At 40.7% G+C, this 18,469-nt stretch overlaps 1 protein-coding gene across 2 annotated transcripts in view; it reads left to right on the top strand.

Moving 5' to 3' along the window:
• The window catches only part of LOC125894403 (filamin-B), an 89,907-nt gene that overhangs the window by 52,743 nt on the left and 18,695 nt on the right, over positions 1–18,469 (top strand). For both annotated transcript variants that reach the window (XM_049585766.1, XM_049585757.1), the window contains exons 12-25: positions 2,248–2,384; positions 2,685–2,878; positions 5,589–5,702; positions 5,996–6,139; positions 12,661–12,784; positions 14,046–14,206; positions 14,336–14,426; positions 14,574–14,728; positions 15,255–15,372; positions 15,816–15,895; positions 16,060–16,245; positions 16,657–16,971; positions 17,176–17,287; positions 18,147–18,347. In XM_049585766.1, coding sequence (XP_049441723.1) covers positions 2,248–2,384; positions 2,685–2,878; positions 5,589–5,702; positions 5,996–6,139; positions 12,661–12,784; positions 14,046–14,206; positions 14,336–14,426; positions 14,574–14,728; positions 15,255–15,372; positions 15,816–15,895; positions 16,060–16,245; positions 16,657–16,971; positions 17,176–17,287; positions 18,147–18,347 — 2,132 coding nt within the window. The remainder of the gene's footprint in view (positions 1–2,247; positions 2,385–2,684; positions 2,879–5,588; positions 5,703–5,995; positions 6,140–12,660; positions 12,785–14,045; positions 14,207–14,335; positions 14,427–14,573; positions 14,729–15,254; positions 15,373–15,815; positions 15,896–16,059; positions 16,246–16,656; positions 16,972–17,175; positions 17,288–18,146; positions 18,348–18,469) is intronic.

Genomic DNA, 18,469 nt, shown 5'->3' with positions numbered 1-18,469 from the left:
GCACCGACTGATCATTTAACACCACCCTCCTCTCTTCAGTTCTGGTCGGAGACGTGCGTCCCTGCGTGGCTGGTGGAGGCTACGCAGCTATTGGCCACTGTCCAAGCCAAGTTCTGCCAATAAGGATAGTTTGTAAAATGTCCTATCGGCTAAATGGAAATATCATATCCTAAATTTGATCAAAATGTGGATACTTGTACACATGTAAACTCAGTCATTTGCAGATATGGTGAAGTGTGGTCTTACATGTGCTCTGTTGCACTTGTAACCACACCCAACAATGATGTCACAGGGTCCTCACCTCTACATCAACGCAGCAAGGTGAGAGGTTAACTGGAGGTCTGCAAAGATTACTCTTAATTATTTTTTAAAGTTGACCTGAAAGAAAATATAAGGTATAATCATACTGCAGCTTTTTTGCACATTATTTATTTTTTTTTTAAACAGTTGTTGATGATGTTTGTCTGCATCTAAGCCTGTAGCCTGCTAGTGTTTCTCTCACGGGTCCAGATGTGGTGATGTTAAATGTCCAGACTGTTAAATATCACAGGTAGACCGGTGACCTCAGCACTTCATACATTACAGATGACTCGAATCAGGACATGAAGTAACTTACAGATGGCTGAAATAACAGATGAGGTTAAGCTGGTTCAAACCTCAGCACAGCTGTGTACTCTGAAATGCCCGTCAGGCTGTTGGAGGGGAAGTGATATTACAAACAGTGTTACGTGTTCTCACATAGATACTGCAACAATTAAATTACAGCGCAGACGTCATCGGGTCCTGCTGAAGATCAGCCCTGTCACTGCAGAAAATATATTTTTGACCAAATAAGTACATAAATCTGTGTTTAATTAGTGCTGACAATACTGGTAATTACAGTAAATTGAAGATAATGATATTGTTATATTTAATAATAGCAGCAGAGGTTGACTGTTAAAGGATTTTTAAAGGCTGATGAAAAGTTGAGAGCCTAATTATTGGCTGATATCAACCCCAGCCAAAAGAAAAAAAATTAACAGTGTCAGAAATGAACAATGTGATCAGACTAAAGGTGACTATATTTGGATGAGAGGGCGGAGCTGACTTATAGGGCCTTTCACAAAACACCTGCATTGACACAAGGATTCGCCACATTGAGCGCCATCGCAAATTAACTAGTGAGGAGTGGAAGTGATTTATAAAACTCTCCAACAGCCAGCCTGCACCGATGCCGACTTACTGACCACGTGGAACGCCATATTGTGTCCGTCATGGAAGACGCTCCGCACAAATATAGTTCCGTGACAAGCCTGAACTGATCAAACAAAGATGGACGTTTATAGGCCTGTTGTCATACAGATGTTAACATCTTAAAGGTTTCATTGTATTATATCATTATCTATCCTTAAACATGACTATTTCAAAACTTAGTATACAGTTGGACTGTGTATAAAACACTGGAGGGCTTTTCATTTGAAACAGAAAATGGCGGCAGTCACTCTTGGCCTGCATCCACTGTTGTATTGGAGCCGAAAAATTCATGTGACTACCTGTTAAAATGAAGAACAGTACACTTAGCAGAAGGGAGCAGCTTTTTACCTGGAGCTGTAACAACTGATCATTTAACACCACCCTCCCCTCTTCAGCTGTGGTTGAAGATGTGCGTCCCTGCGTGACTGGTGGAGGCTGCACAGCCATTGGCCACTGTCATAGCCAAGTTCTGCCAATAACGATAGTTTGTTAAATGTCCTATCGACATTGATTAATTGGCTGAACGATATATTAGTCAATCTCAAAGCAGCAATAGCAGTTCGAAGAGGAAGAGGAGGATTATTCTGGTGGAAAACTTTTGAAAAATCAAAGACAAAATTGACAGTTAAAGGAAAAAAATAAAGTTTCTGTGTGTGTGTGCGTTTGTGTGTAATGAAGACAGTAAATCCCAACAGACAGTTTTATTTGGCGTGAAGCTAGTTTCCAACACACACACACACACACTCGCAGCCAGTAACTGCTGAAGGTTGGATTACAACCTCGTGAGGCACTGAGGCTGTTGATGTGTGTATGTGTGTGTGTTGACAGCTTCACGGATGATCTCATACAGCATGCTGTCTTACCCCCGAACCCCCCCCCAAACCCCCCATACACATGCGCATGTGCACACACATATACACACACACTTTTTCATACATATGTTGCGACATCAGAGCGGTGGGTTGTGTGTTTTTCTCATTCTGACAGTTTTGCTCTTTCGCTCTCTTTTTTCAGTCCATTCGAGGTGACGGTGGGTCGGGAGGCGGGGCCTCAGCAGATCAGGGCCTGGGGTCCCGGCCTGGAGGGAGGTGTTGTGGGTAAACCTGCCACCTTCGTAGTGGAGTCCATCGGCACTGATGTTGGAGTGCTGGGTGAGTTTCAGGCTGATATTTTCCAATCATCCGACACTGCAGTTAAAGTTTCACTGATATTAGAAGCTCATCAACGTAATGGTGTTACACTGACACTCCTCTAGTTGTGACGATTAATTAGGCTTCCCCTAAAAATGGTCCCTTCCTTCTTTGCCCTTAACTACTAGTGTTGAAAGCTGAGGATTTGTTAAGAGACTGGAAATAATTCAGATTAGATCTGAGGATTTGAAACTGGAATCAGATTGATGAAATAACGTCATCACTTTACATTCAGTCTAATCTGACCTGCTATTTTTTCAGGTTTTGCCATCGAGGGACCCTCTCAGGCTAAAATTGACTGCGAGGACCAGAACGACGGATCATGTGATGTCTGTTACTTGCCAACGGAGCCTGGGGAGTATGCCGTCCATGTGACCTGCGATGAAGAGGACATTGAACACAGCCCTTTCATGGCCATCATCGTCCCCGACAACAACGCCAGTGACCCAGAAAAGGTCAGTAGGAGACAAAGCCAGGGTGCTGTTGTGCTATAGCATTGTGATTGGCCCATCAAACTTCACCCAACAACTGTATCACCACACAGAAGGAAGCATGCATCTACTCATAGACGAGAAGTTGGCACTTGTGACAGCGTGAGATGAAAACATTAATGGCAGCTGAGGTGTAACATTAGCCAGTTTGGTGGTGCTAGGTGAGCTACCAGTATGCATGTTTCCTTCTGTGCAGTGATACAGTTGGTGGGTTTATCGGTAGAAAGAAAGTAGTTCCTATATGAGGCTTTTCACAACAATGTCTGTGGATTATCTTGAGTAACAGGGTCGTGATTCTGGAAAGAGACAGCTCTGAGAACCGTTATATTGGAGAGAAGGCAGATGTCTCTACAGCACACATCTCCAACACTCCTTAACTCACACTAAAACAATCTAGACTGATAAATAGCTCTACAGGTAAGAGGAAAAATATGTTTTTGATTTTGGGTTGAGCTGTCTCTTTAAGATACAAGACTTGAGATAGATGGGGTTAGGTCTACAGTTGAAAATGATACGTAGGGATTTCCTGATCTTTTTGCAATATCTTGCAATATTTTGGTATCTACTAAACAGAGTCTGATCTGTTGATAATAATCACCTAAATGTTGACTGAATATGTATCTGTCAGAGTGAAAAACTATTAATCTGACAATCCTTATTTTTTTTATGAGCTACTTAATTCAGATACAGAAGGTCCTGGCTCAAAACGATTTGAACCAGGACTGTAATTATAGTTAATATGATAATAATTTATTGTAACTGTGATGGCAATGAAATAATCACTATTCTGCATATACTGTGTACTGTATATTAATCTGTACTTTAGCGCAGCTGTAAGGTGCTTGAAGAGCTTGAAATTTCATCTTGAAAAGTGCTTGAATTGGACTTTGGAAAATTAAATTAATAGTGAAAGAGAGCACATCTTATAAAAACAGTCGTGTTCCCTGATACAGTCATTGTGTGTTCACTGCCTGTATGGCACAGGGAATAAAGGACTTCTTACATATGTTTTGTCTGGCTCAAGGGACCCTAAATTGACGCCCAGATGGGAGCAGCTCAAACACTGACTGTGTTTACAAGGTCTTTAGTATCCCGGTTTTGATTGGGTTTTTTAAGTATCCCGTTTTTGTGTTTGTGCATGTAAACACCATATCCCGAATTCAGAAATCGGGTTATGCCCTTTTCCCGGTTTCAAGAAACCCGGTTTTGCCACCTGGAGTACTCCAATAGAAGCCGGGATACTGGAGCATGTATACGCCTTATCCCGGTTTCATGAATGGTTCAACTACGTCACACAGCCGGCTGAAGGATGCCCTACTCATTCTGAAGTTTTCTCTCTACTCTGAATCTGTAAACTCCATGAGAACGATCCTATCCCACCAGTCACAGCTACGTATTTTCATCCACTGTTGCCTTGTACTGCGTGGTGGCAGTGACAGCCGAATATTAGAGCTTGAGATTCTCTGCGCAAGCCCGAGCCCGGCCTAATAATGTCAAAATATTATTTACAGACTGATTTAACAGACGATCACTGCTGCCACGATCACTGGAAAGTCTGGGCGAGAGGCTTCCACAGAGGAACGCCCAGTTTGCACCAGCTTTAAACACGTTATTTACTTCACTCAAACTGCGTGTGGCTATTAGCGCTGGTGTTAGTGAATTAGACCTTGTTTATCAGTGAGAATCATTTGCATAGAAATGTCCAATTTTTTTTTACAATATTTATTCACAGCCCTTCACCACCTGGATCCTAAAATAAACACCTGTTTTATTACATAATCATGCTTCCGTGTTGCACCATTCATTAAGATCCTATGTTTCTGTCATTCAAATAACAAGACTTGTGGTTTAATACTCTTAATTATAACAGCCAACTTATTGAAAAATGTCGGGTTTAAATCGGGCTCGAGTCCATAATTACAGTTAATTGGACGGGCCGGGCCGGTCCTGGACATAACGTGCACAACGTGCATAATGGGCTGGATTTTTTGGGCCCGATCTAAGCTCTACCAAATACCTATCAATGTTGGTGACGTATTCAATATTTGTTGTCGCTCTCTCCTCCCATTGCTGAAGATGAAGTGGATGAGCCATAGCTGTAATGCAACGTGAGTGTTTACTAATGCTAAGCCCGCTAGAAGCCACAGAGGTGTCATTTTTGTCTTACTTCTAAATATAATAAATATATCACATTTCCCGCTCAATCTGTTGTAAACAAAAGACGTAAAAGATGTAACACACGCCTGCGCAGATAGGATGCAGTGATCAGAAAACGGGTTACTGGTATTTATCATGTATACAGGAATATGAATAACCGGGTTTCTCTGTGTTCCATGTAAACATCATATCCCGGATATGCTCAAAACCGGGATACTAAAGACCTTGTAAACACAGTCACTGAGTGTAATTGATGTGAGGCATCAGCAATTATATGTTTGGCCTTCCTGCACCTTCCCTGTGATGACTGTCTTTGAGAGCTTGTCTTTGCTCCTTGCACTCAGGTTGCCGTACCACGCTGTAATGTTAAATGATAAAATGCTTTCAACCAGGCTTCTGTATGCTATTTCGAACAGGCGCTGATTGGCTCCCTTGTCAATGCTTTCTGAGTTTCCATTAAAAGTTAATGTCTGATCAATAACTGTTGTAATAGTGAGAATTGGTTTTGTGGTTGCAGGTTCAGGCTTACGGGCCTGGTCTTGAGAAGACTGGCTGCGTGGTCAGCCAACCTGCAGAATTCACTGTCAACGCTAAGAATGCTGGGAGCGGACCTCTGAAAATCATGGCTCAGGTAAGATTCTCTCATACTCAATCATTTTATCATGTGTGTGTTTACAGCTTTTTGTTTGATACAAGTAAGACCGTGAGAGACTTTTGTAATAAAAACAACTATTACACTGCAGGTATTTTATTATTTTCATTATTGATTAATCTGTTGATGATTTTTTTTTTGTATGAATTGATGAATTGGTCAGTCTGCAAACCTCCAAACAAACAGTTATGTGCAGCTGCATGTTTGGACTTTTGTTTTATTTGTTTGAAGCTTTGACCACCTGCTTAACGCTCTGTCCGTCTATCTGTCAGGACGCAGAGGGGCTTCCTGTGGACGTGAAGGTGAGGAGTAAAGGTGATGGGATGTACTCCTGCTCCTACACGCCCAACTCCCCTCTCAAACACACCGTGTCTGTCGCCTGGGGAGGAGTCAGCGTCCCCAACAGCCCCTTCAGGGTAAGCAGCCAATCACAAGCTTTAATTAAGGCAGAGACCGTCACAGTCGTGCAATCAGAGATGATTGTTCCAGAGGAAAGTTTTAAGACGGAGCAGACGAAATCTAAAGATGCGAGTCGTAAAACTAAAAAGCCTCTCATCATCATGACTACATACACTGAGGAAAGGTACACCTTCTAGTTCAGCTGCACAGAAAGAAATCACAGAAGTAAACTGATATTTAAACAAAAGAAGAATACATTCTTTATATACTATAAAATTTCAATTAATAGCCCGGGCTATTAATTGAAATTTTACAGGATATAAAAAAGAAACAGTACATGAAATCTTTGCTGGTGAGACAACACTTTAACATGTTAAATGCCTTAAGAGTAAAATACTGTAACAGAAATAAAAACAAGTTATTTGATTAAATTAACTGGTCTCAGTCTGGTTACAAACGAACTCTGGTGCGGTTGGTTTGTGGTGAGAAAGTGTTCTGACCTTGATCTGAACCAACTGCAGTCACATGACACATTGTTTGGGTTAAACATGAGCATGTTACAGTCCTGGGGGATTATTAATGTGCACCTCCTCCTGTACTGCCTTAATATGCACATTCAGCACATCCAATGCATCAAAACATTGTTTTCTAGTTGGAGCCGCGCCTCGTTTTCAAACTGTATGGTTTGACTAAAATGAACAATGACAGCAATATAGTCCACGATGAGCAGCGCTAAATCAACCTGCGTAGTTGTCCCTCCATTGTGACATTAGAAAGTGTCACATTTATCTTGCAAGTGTGCTCTTCTTCAACGTTTGGTTTACTTCCTGGATTTTTCCCACATGAAAATTCTGACCAATTAGAGCAGCTTTCTCATCCAAGGCATTTTATCTGGTCTGCTTGTAAATGCTGCCGTGAGAACATGAACCAACTCTAGGCAATTATGCAACTTTGTGACAAAATTAGTCCCTGATTCAGACCAAAGGAGACGACTCTACATCTGAAAGCACCCTTAAACACCAAGATGTTGAAGTATTCTTTAAAACGAACGGTTAGCTAGTTTAGATTTTGTCACGTCCACTATGACCATCATAGTGTATGTCATGTGGAATGAAGCCATTAGTTTGACTGATCACAGTTGTTATTGCCAAAGTCGCTTGACATCTAAATGTTAACTTGTGTTCTTTTGCTAAATCGTTAAACTACAAACTTGACTTTCATTTCAAACCATTTTCTGACCTGAAACTGACACTAAGGCATCATTAACACCATAAAAATGTTTAATGTGTTTAACAAACCCTGTTGTCTTTTGATTAATGTTCACATGTTGTACTTTATTCTCCACACTGTAACCTCTGTTTGTGCACTGTAACAACCTTTGGTTTGTCTTTCATAAGGTCACTTTGAACGTCACTAATCAAAACTGAATTTAAATTATTTTTTTTTTACATTAAGTTGTTTTTATGTGAATGTTAAAGATGATTTAATCACCACATGCACTAACTAGTCTTTTCTGCACTGTAACCACTGCCCAAGCACTGTAACCCACTTTGCTTTTTGTGTGTGTGTGTTTTTTAAAAAAACACTTATTTGGGTTGAGCTACACTAGAGCTTCACTGATCTGAGCCTTTTCTGAATTTAAGAGAATTGGCAACAACCTGAAAAATGGAGAAAGGGATGTCCAATTATTTTCAGCCCCAATTCTGATCCGAATGCAATCCGACACTTATATTTACTTAAATGTTCATTAAATATATAACTGACAAAAAGAAACAATAGCTGGAGTCTACTTAATCTGGCACACCCTGTTTTCCCGAGGTACTTGATCCACATACTGGAGATTCTGATTAAAAAAATAGAAAGTTTTATGATTAAATTCATGATCTGAAATGAACTGGGAAAATGTGACTCTCATAACTAACGTGCTGTTATATATGCCAGGATTGGCCCTGATATGATACTTGGGATGGACTTAGGACATCTTAACTTTACAACACATGCAGCATCAAGGAATACAAATAATACTGAATTGACTGTTAAAGAATCTGATCGACTCACAGTGTGTTTTGCCACACTAGACAATTATTTTACTATATTTTCTGTTCTACTAATTTCTGATGTACGAGCTCGTCAGTCTTCCTTGGCGTTTTTGGACCTAATTTTTTTTAATTTCTAAGAACCCCCATTTTTGTTGTGTCTGCATCATGAAAATTATTATCCATCATAGTTCAGAGTAGGTACTCTCCCCAGTGGGCAGTTCCTCTCAGGGAGTCCCCACTTCAGTGGCCAAGAGAGCTCAAAGGTCAGTCAGTGCTCAATTTAAGAAAACATATCCAACATTTGCACTGCTTTGACAACACATAAATGTTTCATTGAGTAATATATAAAGACTGGAAAGTAGGGGATCCAGGACGGAGCTCTGTGGCACTCCATAATTAGTGTTCACTCTTTTTAATGTTAGAAATACAATAAACACATAAACTGCTTTGCCATTTTTAAACATCACGGGATTTGAGGGGGCAAATCTTCTTATATAACCCTTTTTAAAAATTAAAATAAGCAATGTCTTTTCCTGTTTAATCAATACTCAATATAAGAAAACACAATCAAACGAAGTGAACACCTACATTGCTTTGACAACACATAATGTAGCATTTAGAAAAAGCCCAACAGATAAATAAAGCACATGTTCAAAAACATTCACCATGTGGCACACAGAAAACACATGCAAACACAGCATTTTTTCCATTTGAGTGTGTTTTCTTAAGGTCCAGTGCGTTTAGCTCCGCCATAGTTTTTGATATTTTTGCTTCAGTGTTAGTTGCTGGTTTAATTAAAAGTCAAATCAGTGAAGTTAAAGTTGAAATCAGAGGGACAGCATCCTTGGTGCTGCACTAATTACTCCTCCTGGTTCATTGGACATCAAAAACCTGCCCTCCAGGTGAAGCTGCTTAAAAGAAGCTTGTGAAACATTGAGAGCACAAACACATGTGCAGTAATTTATATTTACACGCGAGGGGTTCATATCAGTGAAGCTCTGCTGTCATCTTTACAGCATGTGATTTATATTTTTTTTTATGAAGTAAATCTTGTTCCTGTTGAATGACCTTTTCACTTTATGTTAACTTTATGTTAATAAGTTTTATTAACCAATGAAATTTAGAATATTCATTTCAAACATGACTTCAGGATACTCACTGTGCTGAAAGCTAAATTATATAAAATAAATAAAAAAGTGAAAAGGTTTTCATTTTACAGCTGAGATATGCACTAACCAGTCTTCTTTGCACTGTAACCACCTTTTTCAGTTTTCTTAATCACAGTTTGAGAGTTTTCTTTGCCTTGTATTTATCACTGTGAGGTTACAGACTTTGTTTATCAGCTGTCTTCCCGTCTCCTGTTCTTACGTGGTTTTTATAGGTGCACCCGCAGGGCAAATAAGCCTTATGAGAAACTTCCAATGGGCCTTAGATATGTCTGGATATGTGTTTGTGTGCTGCTCAGGAATTTATGACAATGCCAACAGGCCGCAGGAGTTGGCAAATATGTTCCTTTCTTTGTGTTGAGGCATCTGAGATACAAAGTCCAGAAGTTATAAGATAGAGACTCCTCAGACAAGACAAGTCGATGCAGCTTTGAAGAGTCTAGAGAGCATTTGATTGCACAATCATAAAAAAATGAGAGATGAGTGTTTTCCTTTGCAATCATGGTAAAAAAGAACATCCTGCGTGTTTTTTCTGGCTCTGCTGGAAGTATTTGTTCTTGTCCACAAATCATTGCAACTAGTGCAGGGAAGTTTGTACTTGTCTAAAAAGTATTATTCCAAAGTTTAGAGCTGATGTCACCGTGATGAATCAGCAGGCTTGTCGTGAGCTGCAGCAGCCTGCAGGCACCGACTGCACCTTTCTCCAGCTTTAATGTTGATACAGTAGATGGATGGAAAGTAAACAGTCACACCCAGCTCTCAGCACTGCTGGGAACACACAGCCGTGACACCTTTTCATTAGAAGTGGGAAGGTAAAGAAGTCAGAGTGGAAGAAGAGAAGCTCATGGTGGAAACCTGACCCAACCTCACATGACCCTAACTGTCACTAATATTCACAGTTGTGATGGAAAACAACACATAATGCAGGTTATGTGTTGTTGTGTAATTGTACTGAAAACAGAATATGGACAGCAAGACATTGTTAAGTTTACTACAACTTTTGGCTCAGGCTCAGCCACCTCAGCGTCTACTACAGTTCAGTTTTAGACTGAAATCAAGTACTTGCAATGGAACTAAGGTGAAATTAATCTGCTAAGAGGTTTGGTGTCGAGTTCAACTTTGATGCAATAATTCATACTGTAAACCTGCTGTGCTTGAATATGAAACTGTATGTCAGAAGAGGCATGACCTGCATCAATGGCACAAATATGTCTCTACCCTGCACCACTGGTGCAGTGGTTAGCATTGTCGCCTTACCACAAGAGGATTCCTTGTTTGAACCCGGGGTGGGGGAGCCCCTCTGTGTGGACTTTGCATCACCCTTTGTCAGTGTGGGTTTTTCTCCAGGTGCTCCAGCTTCCTCCCACAGTCCAAAGACATGCAGGTTAACTGGTGACTCTAAATTGTCCGTAGGTGTGAATGTGAGTGTGAATGGTTGTCTGTCTCTATGTGTCAGCTCTGCGATAGTCTGGTGACCTGTCCAGGGTGAACCCTGCCTCTAGCCCAATGTCAGCTGGGATAGGCTCCAGCCCTGCTGCAACTCCTAACAGAATAAGCGGATACGGAAGATGAATGAATGAATGAATGAATGAATGAATGAACACAACTGATGTGATTTAGCTCAGTTGCTAACAGAACAAGCTGGTATCGCTAGCGTGGGGGCTACTGTGGCTTTCTAGCACTAGCATGCTACCGCAAGCAGTCACTGCACAAATCTACACCTTCAGTAAGCACATCTGTGGATGTTTGAATCCTCTGCAGTGTTGGCTTTGAGGTTTAAAAGAAATTTGGTTGGAGTTTCGTTGACAGATAAAACTTCGGGGGTGCTCGGTCTTCATTTTTTAAAAACAAACCTGGAAGATGGCTGATAAACAAACTTGAATGCTTTGCACTTTGCACACTGGGGTCTAGTTTTTATGTATTAGGTGGGTGTTGACTTACTGTGTAATATGTTAAAATGATTGAGTGACTTTGAAGTGAAAGGATCATTTAGTTGGTGGTTTGTAAATGCATTCATGCAATGGATGCATTTTTTGATTATTTCCTCTTTTTTTTCATCTTACAACAGTGAATTTGTGACTAACATGTTGAGTGAAACTCACCTTAATCATCAGCTGTACTAAACCCAACATCTCTTCTATCCACTTTAATCATAAGAGGTTGGTTTAAAAAATAAATTGTGACATTTCATTTAAATGTGAAAACTGTGTTGTTTGGTTCATTTGCTTTAGAGTTCTCTGACTTGCTTGATCTTGATGTCGTTTTTGTTCTGTTAATCATCATCTTTCTTCCTCCTCCTCTTCCTTATTCTTATTATATTTTCCAACCATTTGAATATATATATATTTCACGTTTCAAGTTTGAGTTTAATGTTATATTTCACATCACTGTACCATCCAGAAATAAATATGTTATAATCCTTGATAATATATTTTTAATCATGACTGACTGCCAACGTGCTGCAAGAGATGAGCAGCTATAAAAAAACCAAAGCACAATCCTTTTAAAATATTTGTAAAATGTTTAGCATTTCTGATTTATGTTGAACTGACTTTGAACCACTTTTATAAATTAATTTATAGGTATTTTCTTTGTGAAAACAGTGTAAATCATAGGTATGATCTACCTCTACATATTCATACCCAGACAGCTTTTTAACTCTATTAGATAATGTTTGATCCCAGGCATCAGTTTTTTTTATTGCTGAAGCTGTAGCTGAAAAGTGAACTAACATACAATATATTAGAGAAATCTCTGCACTTGAACGTCATCATTGGTTGAGCCCTCTATCCTTTAAATACATATCTAAAGTTCTGGTCTACCAATTTTTTAATGTCACATGTAGGAACACTATATTTGCAGAGTACCATAAGACTTGTGTCACTCTCAGGGGCTCTAAGTGATGCATTATTATTCTTGGCATGTTTAGGGGCTCCTGTCCAAATATAGGCTTCCTGAATTCATTCAGAATTTTAAAAGGCTGCTGATGTGAAAATTAGCCTATAGCTTTACTGTTTCAAATTCACTGTTCTTACCTTAACTGCAATAACATGTCACTACTGTGTTAAAGTTTAGTGGAATTAAGCTGAATGAGATCCAACATCACAAATTGTAGTTAAGCAATATATAAAGATTTTAAAAAGTAGAGGATCTGTGACAGAGCCCTGTGGAACTCCATGTTTTGTTTTAATTGTTTGTAATACTAAGAATACCAAAACATTTTAACTGTTGTGCTGCTTTTAACACTGCAGGATCTGAGAGGGGGGGAATCTCCTTGAATAACCTTTTCAAAATGGAAGTAAGTGATGTCATTTCCTGTTGTGGTGCTTGTAGGTGAATGTTGGTAAAGGCAGCCACCCCAGCAAGGTGAAGGTGTTCGGTCCTGGAGTGGAGAGAACTGGACTGAAGGCCAACGAGCCCACGCACTTCACCGTGGACTGTTCAGGAGCTGGAGACGGTAAGAAATACACACACACACATACACAGAGTGATAATTAAGACAGGAATTCCCCCACAGACGGTTTTATTTGGTGTGACGGCAGTTTCCACACTTAAACATGCAGACAAACATTCACCTTTATATTGTCTGAGAGCGACACACACACACACACACACACACACACACACACACGCACGCACGCACGCACGCACGCGCTCTTTTCCCCTTGGTGTGGGCTGACGATGATCTCAAGGCAAAAACATCCTGACAGGAAATTCATCAATTTAACCTTCCTGAGCAGAACACACACTCACACAATCATGCTTCATCACCTACCTGCACAAACCAAGTACAAAAATACATTAAAGAGTTTTAAATTGAAGAGAGCAGAACCACTGCAAAAATACCATATCTACAGTGTAGTTTGGAGGTGGAAGCATCATGGTATGGGGCTGTTTATCCTCTCATGGTACCAGCAGAATCCACATCATAAAAAGGGAAGATGAATGGAGCAATATACCCAAAGATACTTGTGAAGAATCTGTATCCATCCACCAGGATGGTGAGGATGGTGAAGATTCATTTGTATAGATTTATTGAGATAATATATAATAATAATAATGATAATATCAAAATCTTGCGGTCGATTCACAATGGACCCTTGACCCATTTATGAAACACGATCCACCAGTTGGGAACCACTGATTTAGAGGCTCCTGCAGGCAGTGAGTATTTGATACTGTCAGGATTTTCTTTCCGGTGTTGTCCTGGCATCCTCTGCTCTGTGCACAACAGGTGATTGTATATGATGATATATTGTATGAACACACCTGTCTAGGTCGCACCTCCTGGGTGAAGCAGCTATGGGAGAGCAGGGGAAGGCTGACGAGAGAGACGCAGAGAGGGGAGTGTTGATATCGTCAGTGGTGAAAGAATCTGACCTGTTTCTGTCGTGTGACACAGCTTCCTGCTTCATTCCTCTCATACTTTGAATTCCTCCACTGTGATTGACGGCCCAGTTCTGCTGCAGGAAACTCTTTGATTGTGCCGCTGGTTTAGTTCATTGTTTACATTAGAGAGCTGATGACAGCATCCCAGGGGCAACGTGTGTCTGAGTAGGATAAATGAACAGCTGTAAACAGAAACACTCTACCGCCCCCCTGTGGCAGTCAGTGTCACTGTAACACTGGAAACAGTGATTAGAGTTAATTCGTAACACTCACTGTCAAGGCAGCAAGTGACAGAATAAGTGTGTGTGTGTGTGTGTGTGTGTCTCCAGGTGACGTCAGCGTGGGCATTAAGTGTGATGCCAACATGGTCGGTGACAAAGAGGCCGATGTGGACTTTGACATTATCCCCAACGCCAATGACACATTCACTGTCAAATACATGCCTCCTGCTGCTGGAAGACTCACCGTTAAAGTCCTGTTTACTGACAAGGTACACACACACACACACACACACACACACACACACACACACACACACACACACACGCAGTGGACAGAAATGAGAGGATAATGGTGGTTTGATATGATGCATTTACTGGGTTTAACGTTTTCCTCACAGGAAGTTCCACAGAGCCCATTTCTTGTCAAAGTAGAACCTTCCCACGATGCATCAAAGGTCAAAGCAGAGGGTCCAGGACTGGCTTGTACTGGTGAGACGCAGACACAGACACGCACACACACACACACACACGCACACACTATCAAAATTACCTATTTTCAAATAACTGTTTTTATTTGATGCTATGTCTGTATGTGTTGTTACCTGACTGCTGCACTTCTTCTGTCTACCCGTGCAGGTGTGGAGAGCGGTAAGCCGACTCATTTCACAGTGTTGACCAAAGGAGCCGGTAAAGCACCGCTGGATGTCACCTTCTCCTCCCCCGTCAAAGACTTTGACATCATCGACAACTACGACTACTCCCAGACTGTCAAATACACACCTGTACAACAGGTATGCCAAAGAAATGGTAGCACATGAGGTTGAATAACAGACACACAAACACACACCTGTTTAATGGGTACGTTAAATACACACCTACACAGCAAACTGTACAAACAGTACATCACATTCACACCTGTGCAACTGATTTGTCTGTGCTCTATTTATCAGCCCAGTATAATAATGTATTATATCATTATATAATAATCAATAAATGATTATATTATATACAGAATATTATATTATTAAAATATTGTTCTAATATTTTATCATCTCTATCTGAAATGACTGATTAAAGAGGTGCAGACAGATAGAGATATGTAAGTGTAGGTAGATATGTAGAAGTAAGTTTACAAAAGAACAAACAAGCAAACTGTCCACTCGGGGTGTACCATATCATCTCCTTCATCATAATACTGGTATAATTTTTAATATTATATGAAAAATGCATATCAGGATACTCACAATATTTCAACTTCGAATTGTCTTCTTATTTTATAAAATGGAGCTGAAGTGTCTGCATGTTGGGTGTCTGCAGGGGGAGCAGAAGATCACAGTGAAGTATGGAGGAGATCCCATCGCCAAGAGCCCCTTCACAGTTGGCATCGCTGCCCCGCTGGATCTGAGCAAAGTCAACGTGGACAACCTGGAAGGAAGTAAGAGATCTGTCTTTCTGTGCTTCCTGCCAGCCTTCTGTCCAACTTAGAAACCTTATAGTTGTCCATCACGTGTATGAGTTTACATTTTTAACCTCTTCAGTATCAAAACTAGCATCAGGATTTATATTTCTGAATAATTAAACTGACTTAAACTTGACCTGACTTGGCAGCTGTCTCTTGTGTGACCTAACATCCAATTAATTACTAAATGATTTGCAATAACAAAAAAAGCACCATTTTAAAATAGCAAAAGTGCAGACAAGAGGTGCAAAGATAAAAAGATTATTTAAATTATTTAAAATGGAGTTTAAAAATAAGTTTTCAGTCATTACAGGGTGGAATACACAGTGTAAAAAGTAATGTTTTTAGCTTTGACTTAAAAGCGGTCAGAGAAAATTAAGTCCTTTTCATCGCTTACAAAATAAATGAATGTCTTTCAGGAGCGGAGGTGAATCAGGAGCAGCAGTTTATGGTGAATACAAAAGGTGCAGGAGGCCAAGGTCACCTGGAGGTGGCAGTGGTGAGTGTTGAGATCACTTTAAAACTTATTAGTGAGATTAATTGTTGTTTTTTGTATTTTCACAAGATTAGCTAATAAAATGAAAAATATAGAAAGTTGCCAGATTTATTCTTTAAAAGAGACTGAGGTGTTCAGTGTGTTCCTGTGTGTGTTTGTGTTACTAGCTGAGCCCCAGCCAGCGGGCGGTGAAGTGCAAAGTGGAGCCTCAGCCCAGTAAAGCAGACGTCAGTACGGTCCGTTTCACCCCCACAGAGGAGGGTGTCCACTCTGTCAGTGTCTCCTACGATGGACACCCCGTCCCTGGGAGCCCGTTCCCTGTGGACGCACAGCTGCCCCCAGACCCGAGCAAGGTAACATCTGCAGCCATGTTTCCATACCTCCTTTAGGACCACCTTAAAGATCCAATCTTTTCAATGTTTCTTTTGTCTTCTGTTCCTTAGTTATTTCTCACTGCGGTCTTATTTTAGAGCACAGATTTTTAACTATGTAAATCGTGTTCTCTGTGTCATGATGGCAATTATTTATGAAGGAAAGCACAAAATCCAACAAAAAAAAACCCAGAAAAAAATAAAAAAGATTAGATTCTTTCCCTGCTATATATGTTTAAGAAGATTACAGAAGAAGTGACAATAAATACATCTTCTTGTTCCTTCCATGTCTAAAGGAGACACAGATACAGATTATTATTAACAGTGTAAATCTAACTGAAACGGTTTCATTTCTACAACATTGTGTCATGTCACCATCATTGTCCCCTCCAGGTGAAGGCGTTCGGTCCAGGTCTGAAGGGAGGTCTGGTGGGAAACCCTGCAGAGTTCACCATCGACACAAAGGGCGCCGGCACTGGAGGTCTGGGGCTGACGGTCGAAGGGCCGACTGAGGCCAAGATTGAGTGTTCGGACAATGGCGACGGGACCTGCTCCGTCTCCTACCTGCCCACTGAGCCCGGAGACTACCTGGTCAACATCCTGTTTGAGGAGGTCCACATCCCGGGCTCGCCGTTCAAAGCCGACATTCAGCTGCCCTTTGACGCCTCTAAGGTGGTGGCATCAGGGGCGGGCCTGAAAAGAGCAAAGGTGAGTGTCTGCGGAGGAAGATAGAAGTTAAAGATTATGGTTTTTATGTACCTTTAAATCAGATTTTGAATCAGTTCTGGATCAATTCAGCAATTATGTTGTTTTTTTCCCACCTGCAAAAACAAACCATCCGAATTCACTAGTTCTGCTCTGAGCCTCTGATTCTTGCAGTGTGAAGTCTGATCCAGCTTGCTGTCTGTGCAGGTTGGAGAGCCCAGTGTGGTGAATGTGGACTGTTCCCGGGCTGGACCAGGAACACTCAGCCTGGAGGATGCACTCGACTCCCCCCCGATCAGTCCCAGTGGCGCTGCACCAGGTTCTAATAACACCAGCAGCCAGTACACACACTATTAGCTGTGAATTAGAACACTGGTGCTTGTACATGTTTTAGCCCAATAACTACAAATCACATGTTCATTCCAAGTCCTCCATTAGTTGTGAGATACATTTCCTTCCTTTCAGACAGACATTTGGTTTCATGCAGAGACTTGAAACTTGAATCGCAGCCTTGTCAAACTTCACTACTACTTGAGGTCTCGGAGTCTCCAGTCGTGTTACTAAAGAGAACTGAAACAAATGGCTGTCTGCAGGGAACCACCAGTGTCGGCCTTTTCACATTTAAACTCTTTTTTGTAAAGCTGTATTTTTATTGTAAGATGTTTCCACTAAAATTACAATGTGTAAGATGCATGAACATTTTCATCTGTACAGAAGAAAGTAGAGGAAAGAAAGACATGTGTAAAGACACGCAAATGTACATGTAGGGTTACGATAAACACAATAATGATACAACAACTTATACATACAGGTAAAATAGTGATAATAATTGGCCCTGGTTACAAAGGGCCAAAATAAGTTTGGTCAGAATACACACATAGACATTTATGTACAGGTTCATGCACAACTTAAAAGTAATTAAACAAAAAAAATGACAAAAGAATTAAAGAAATTTGAAAAAAAAAATAAATTGAACAATATTAAAAATCACAAATCCATATACTCAAGAAACACACATTTATAAAAAATATTTAGTTGGTATTGAAGTTATCCCAGTTCCACAAAGTCAAATTGAGTTTTCGTGAAGAGTGTCTTCTGTTAAAAGTAAGGCTCATGTTTGAGATGCTCAGTCTCCAGTTCTGTGATGTAAATATACAAACTGGTCTGTGTTGTTTCAGGCGTTAAAGCTAAGACGGAGGTGGTGGACAACAAAGACGGGACCTACACGGTGACCTACATCCCTCTGACCTCCGGCATGTACACTCTGCTGCTGAAGTACGGAGGCAAAGTCGTGCCAGGTTTCCCTGCCAAGGTGACGGTGGATCCTGCTGTCGACACCTCCAAGGTCAAAGTGTTCGGACCCGGAGTGGATGGAAAAGGTGCAGTATGATCCATCTGAGAGTCGGTACTCAGCTCTGTGTGGTTTCAGAGAGGGTGTAAAATTATTTTGTGCTCTCAAATTAACTAAGTGAAATGACTGACACGTTGAACATCGTAATTT

The sequence above is a fragment of the Epinephelus fuscoguttatus genome, linkage group LG1, assembly GCF_011397635.1.
Source record: "Epinephelus fuscoguttatus linkage group LG1, E.fuscoguttatus.final_Chr_v1".
Lineage (NCBI taxonomy): Eukaryota > Metazoa > Chordata > Actinopteri > Perciformes > Serranidae > Epinephelus > Epinephelus fuscoguttatus.
Note: the sequence above shows the minus strand (reverse complement) of the source record. Positions and strands in the feature narration are given on the sequence as shown.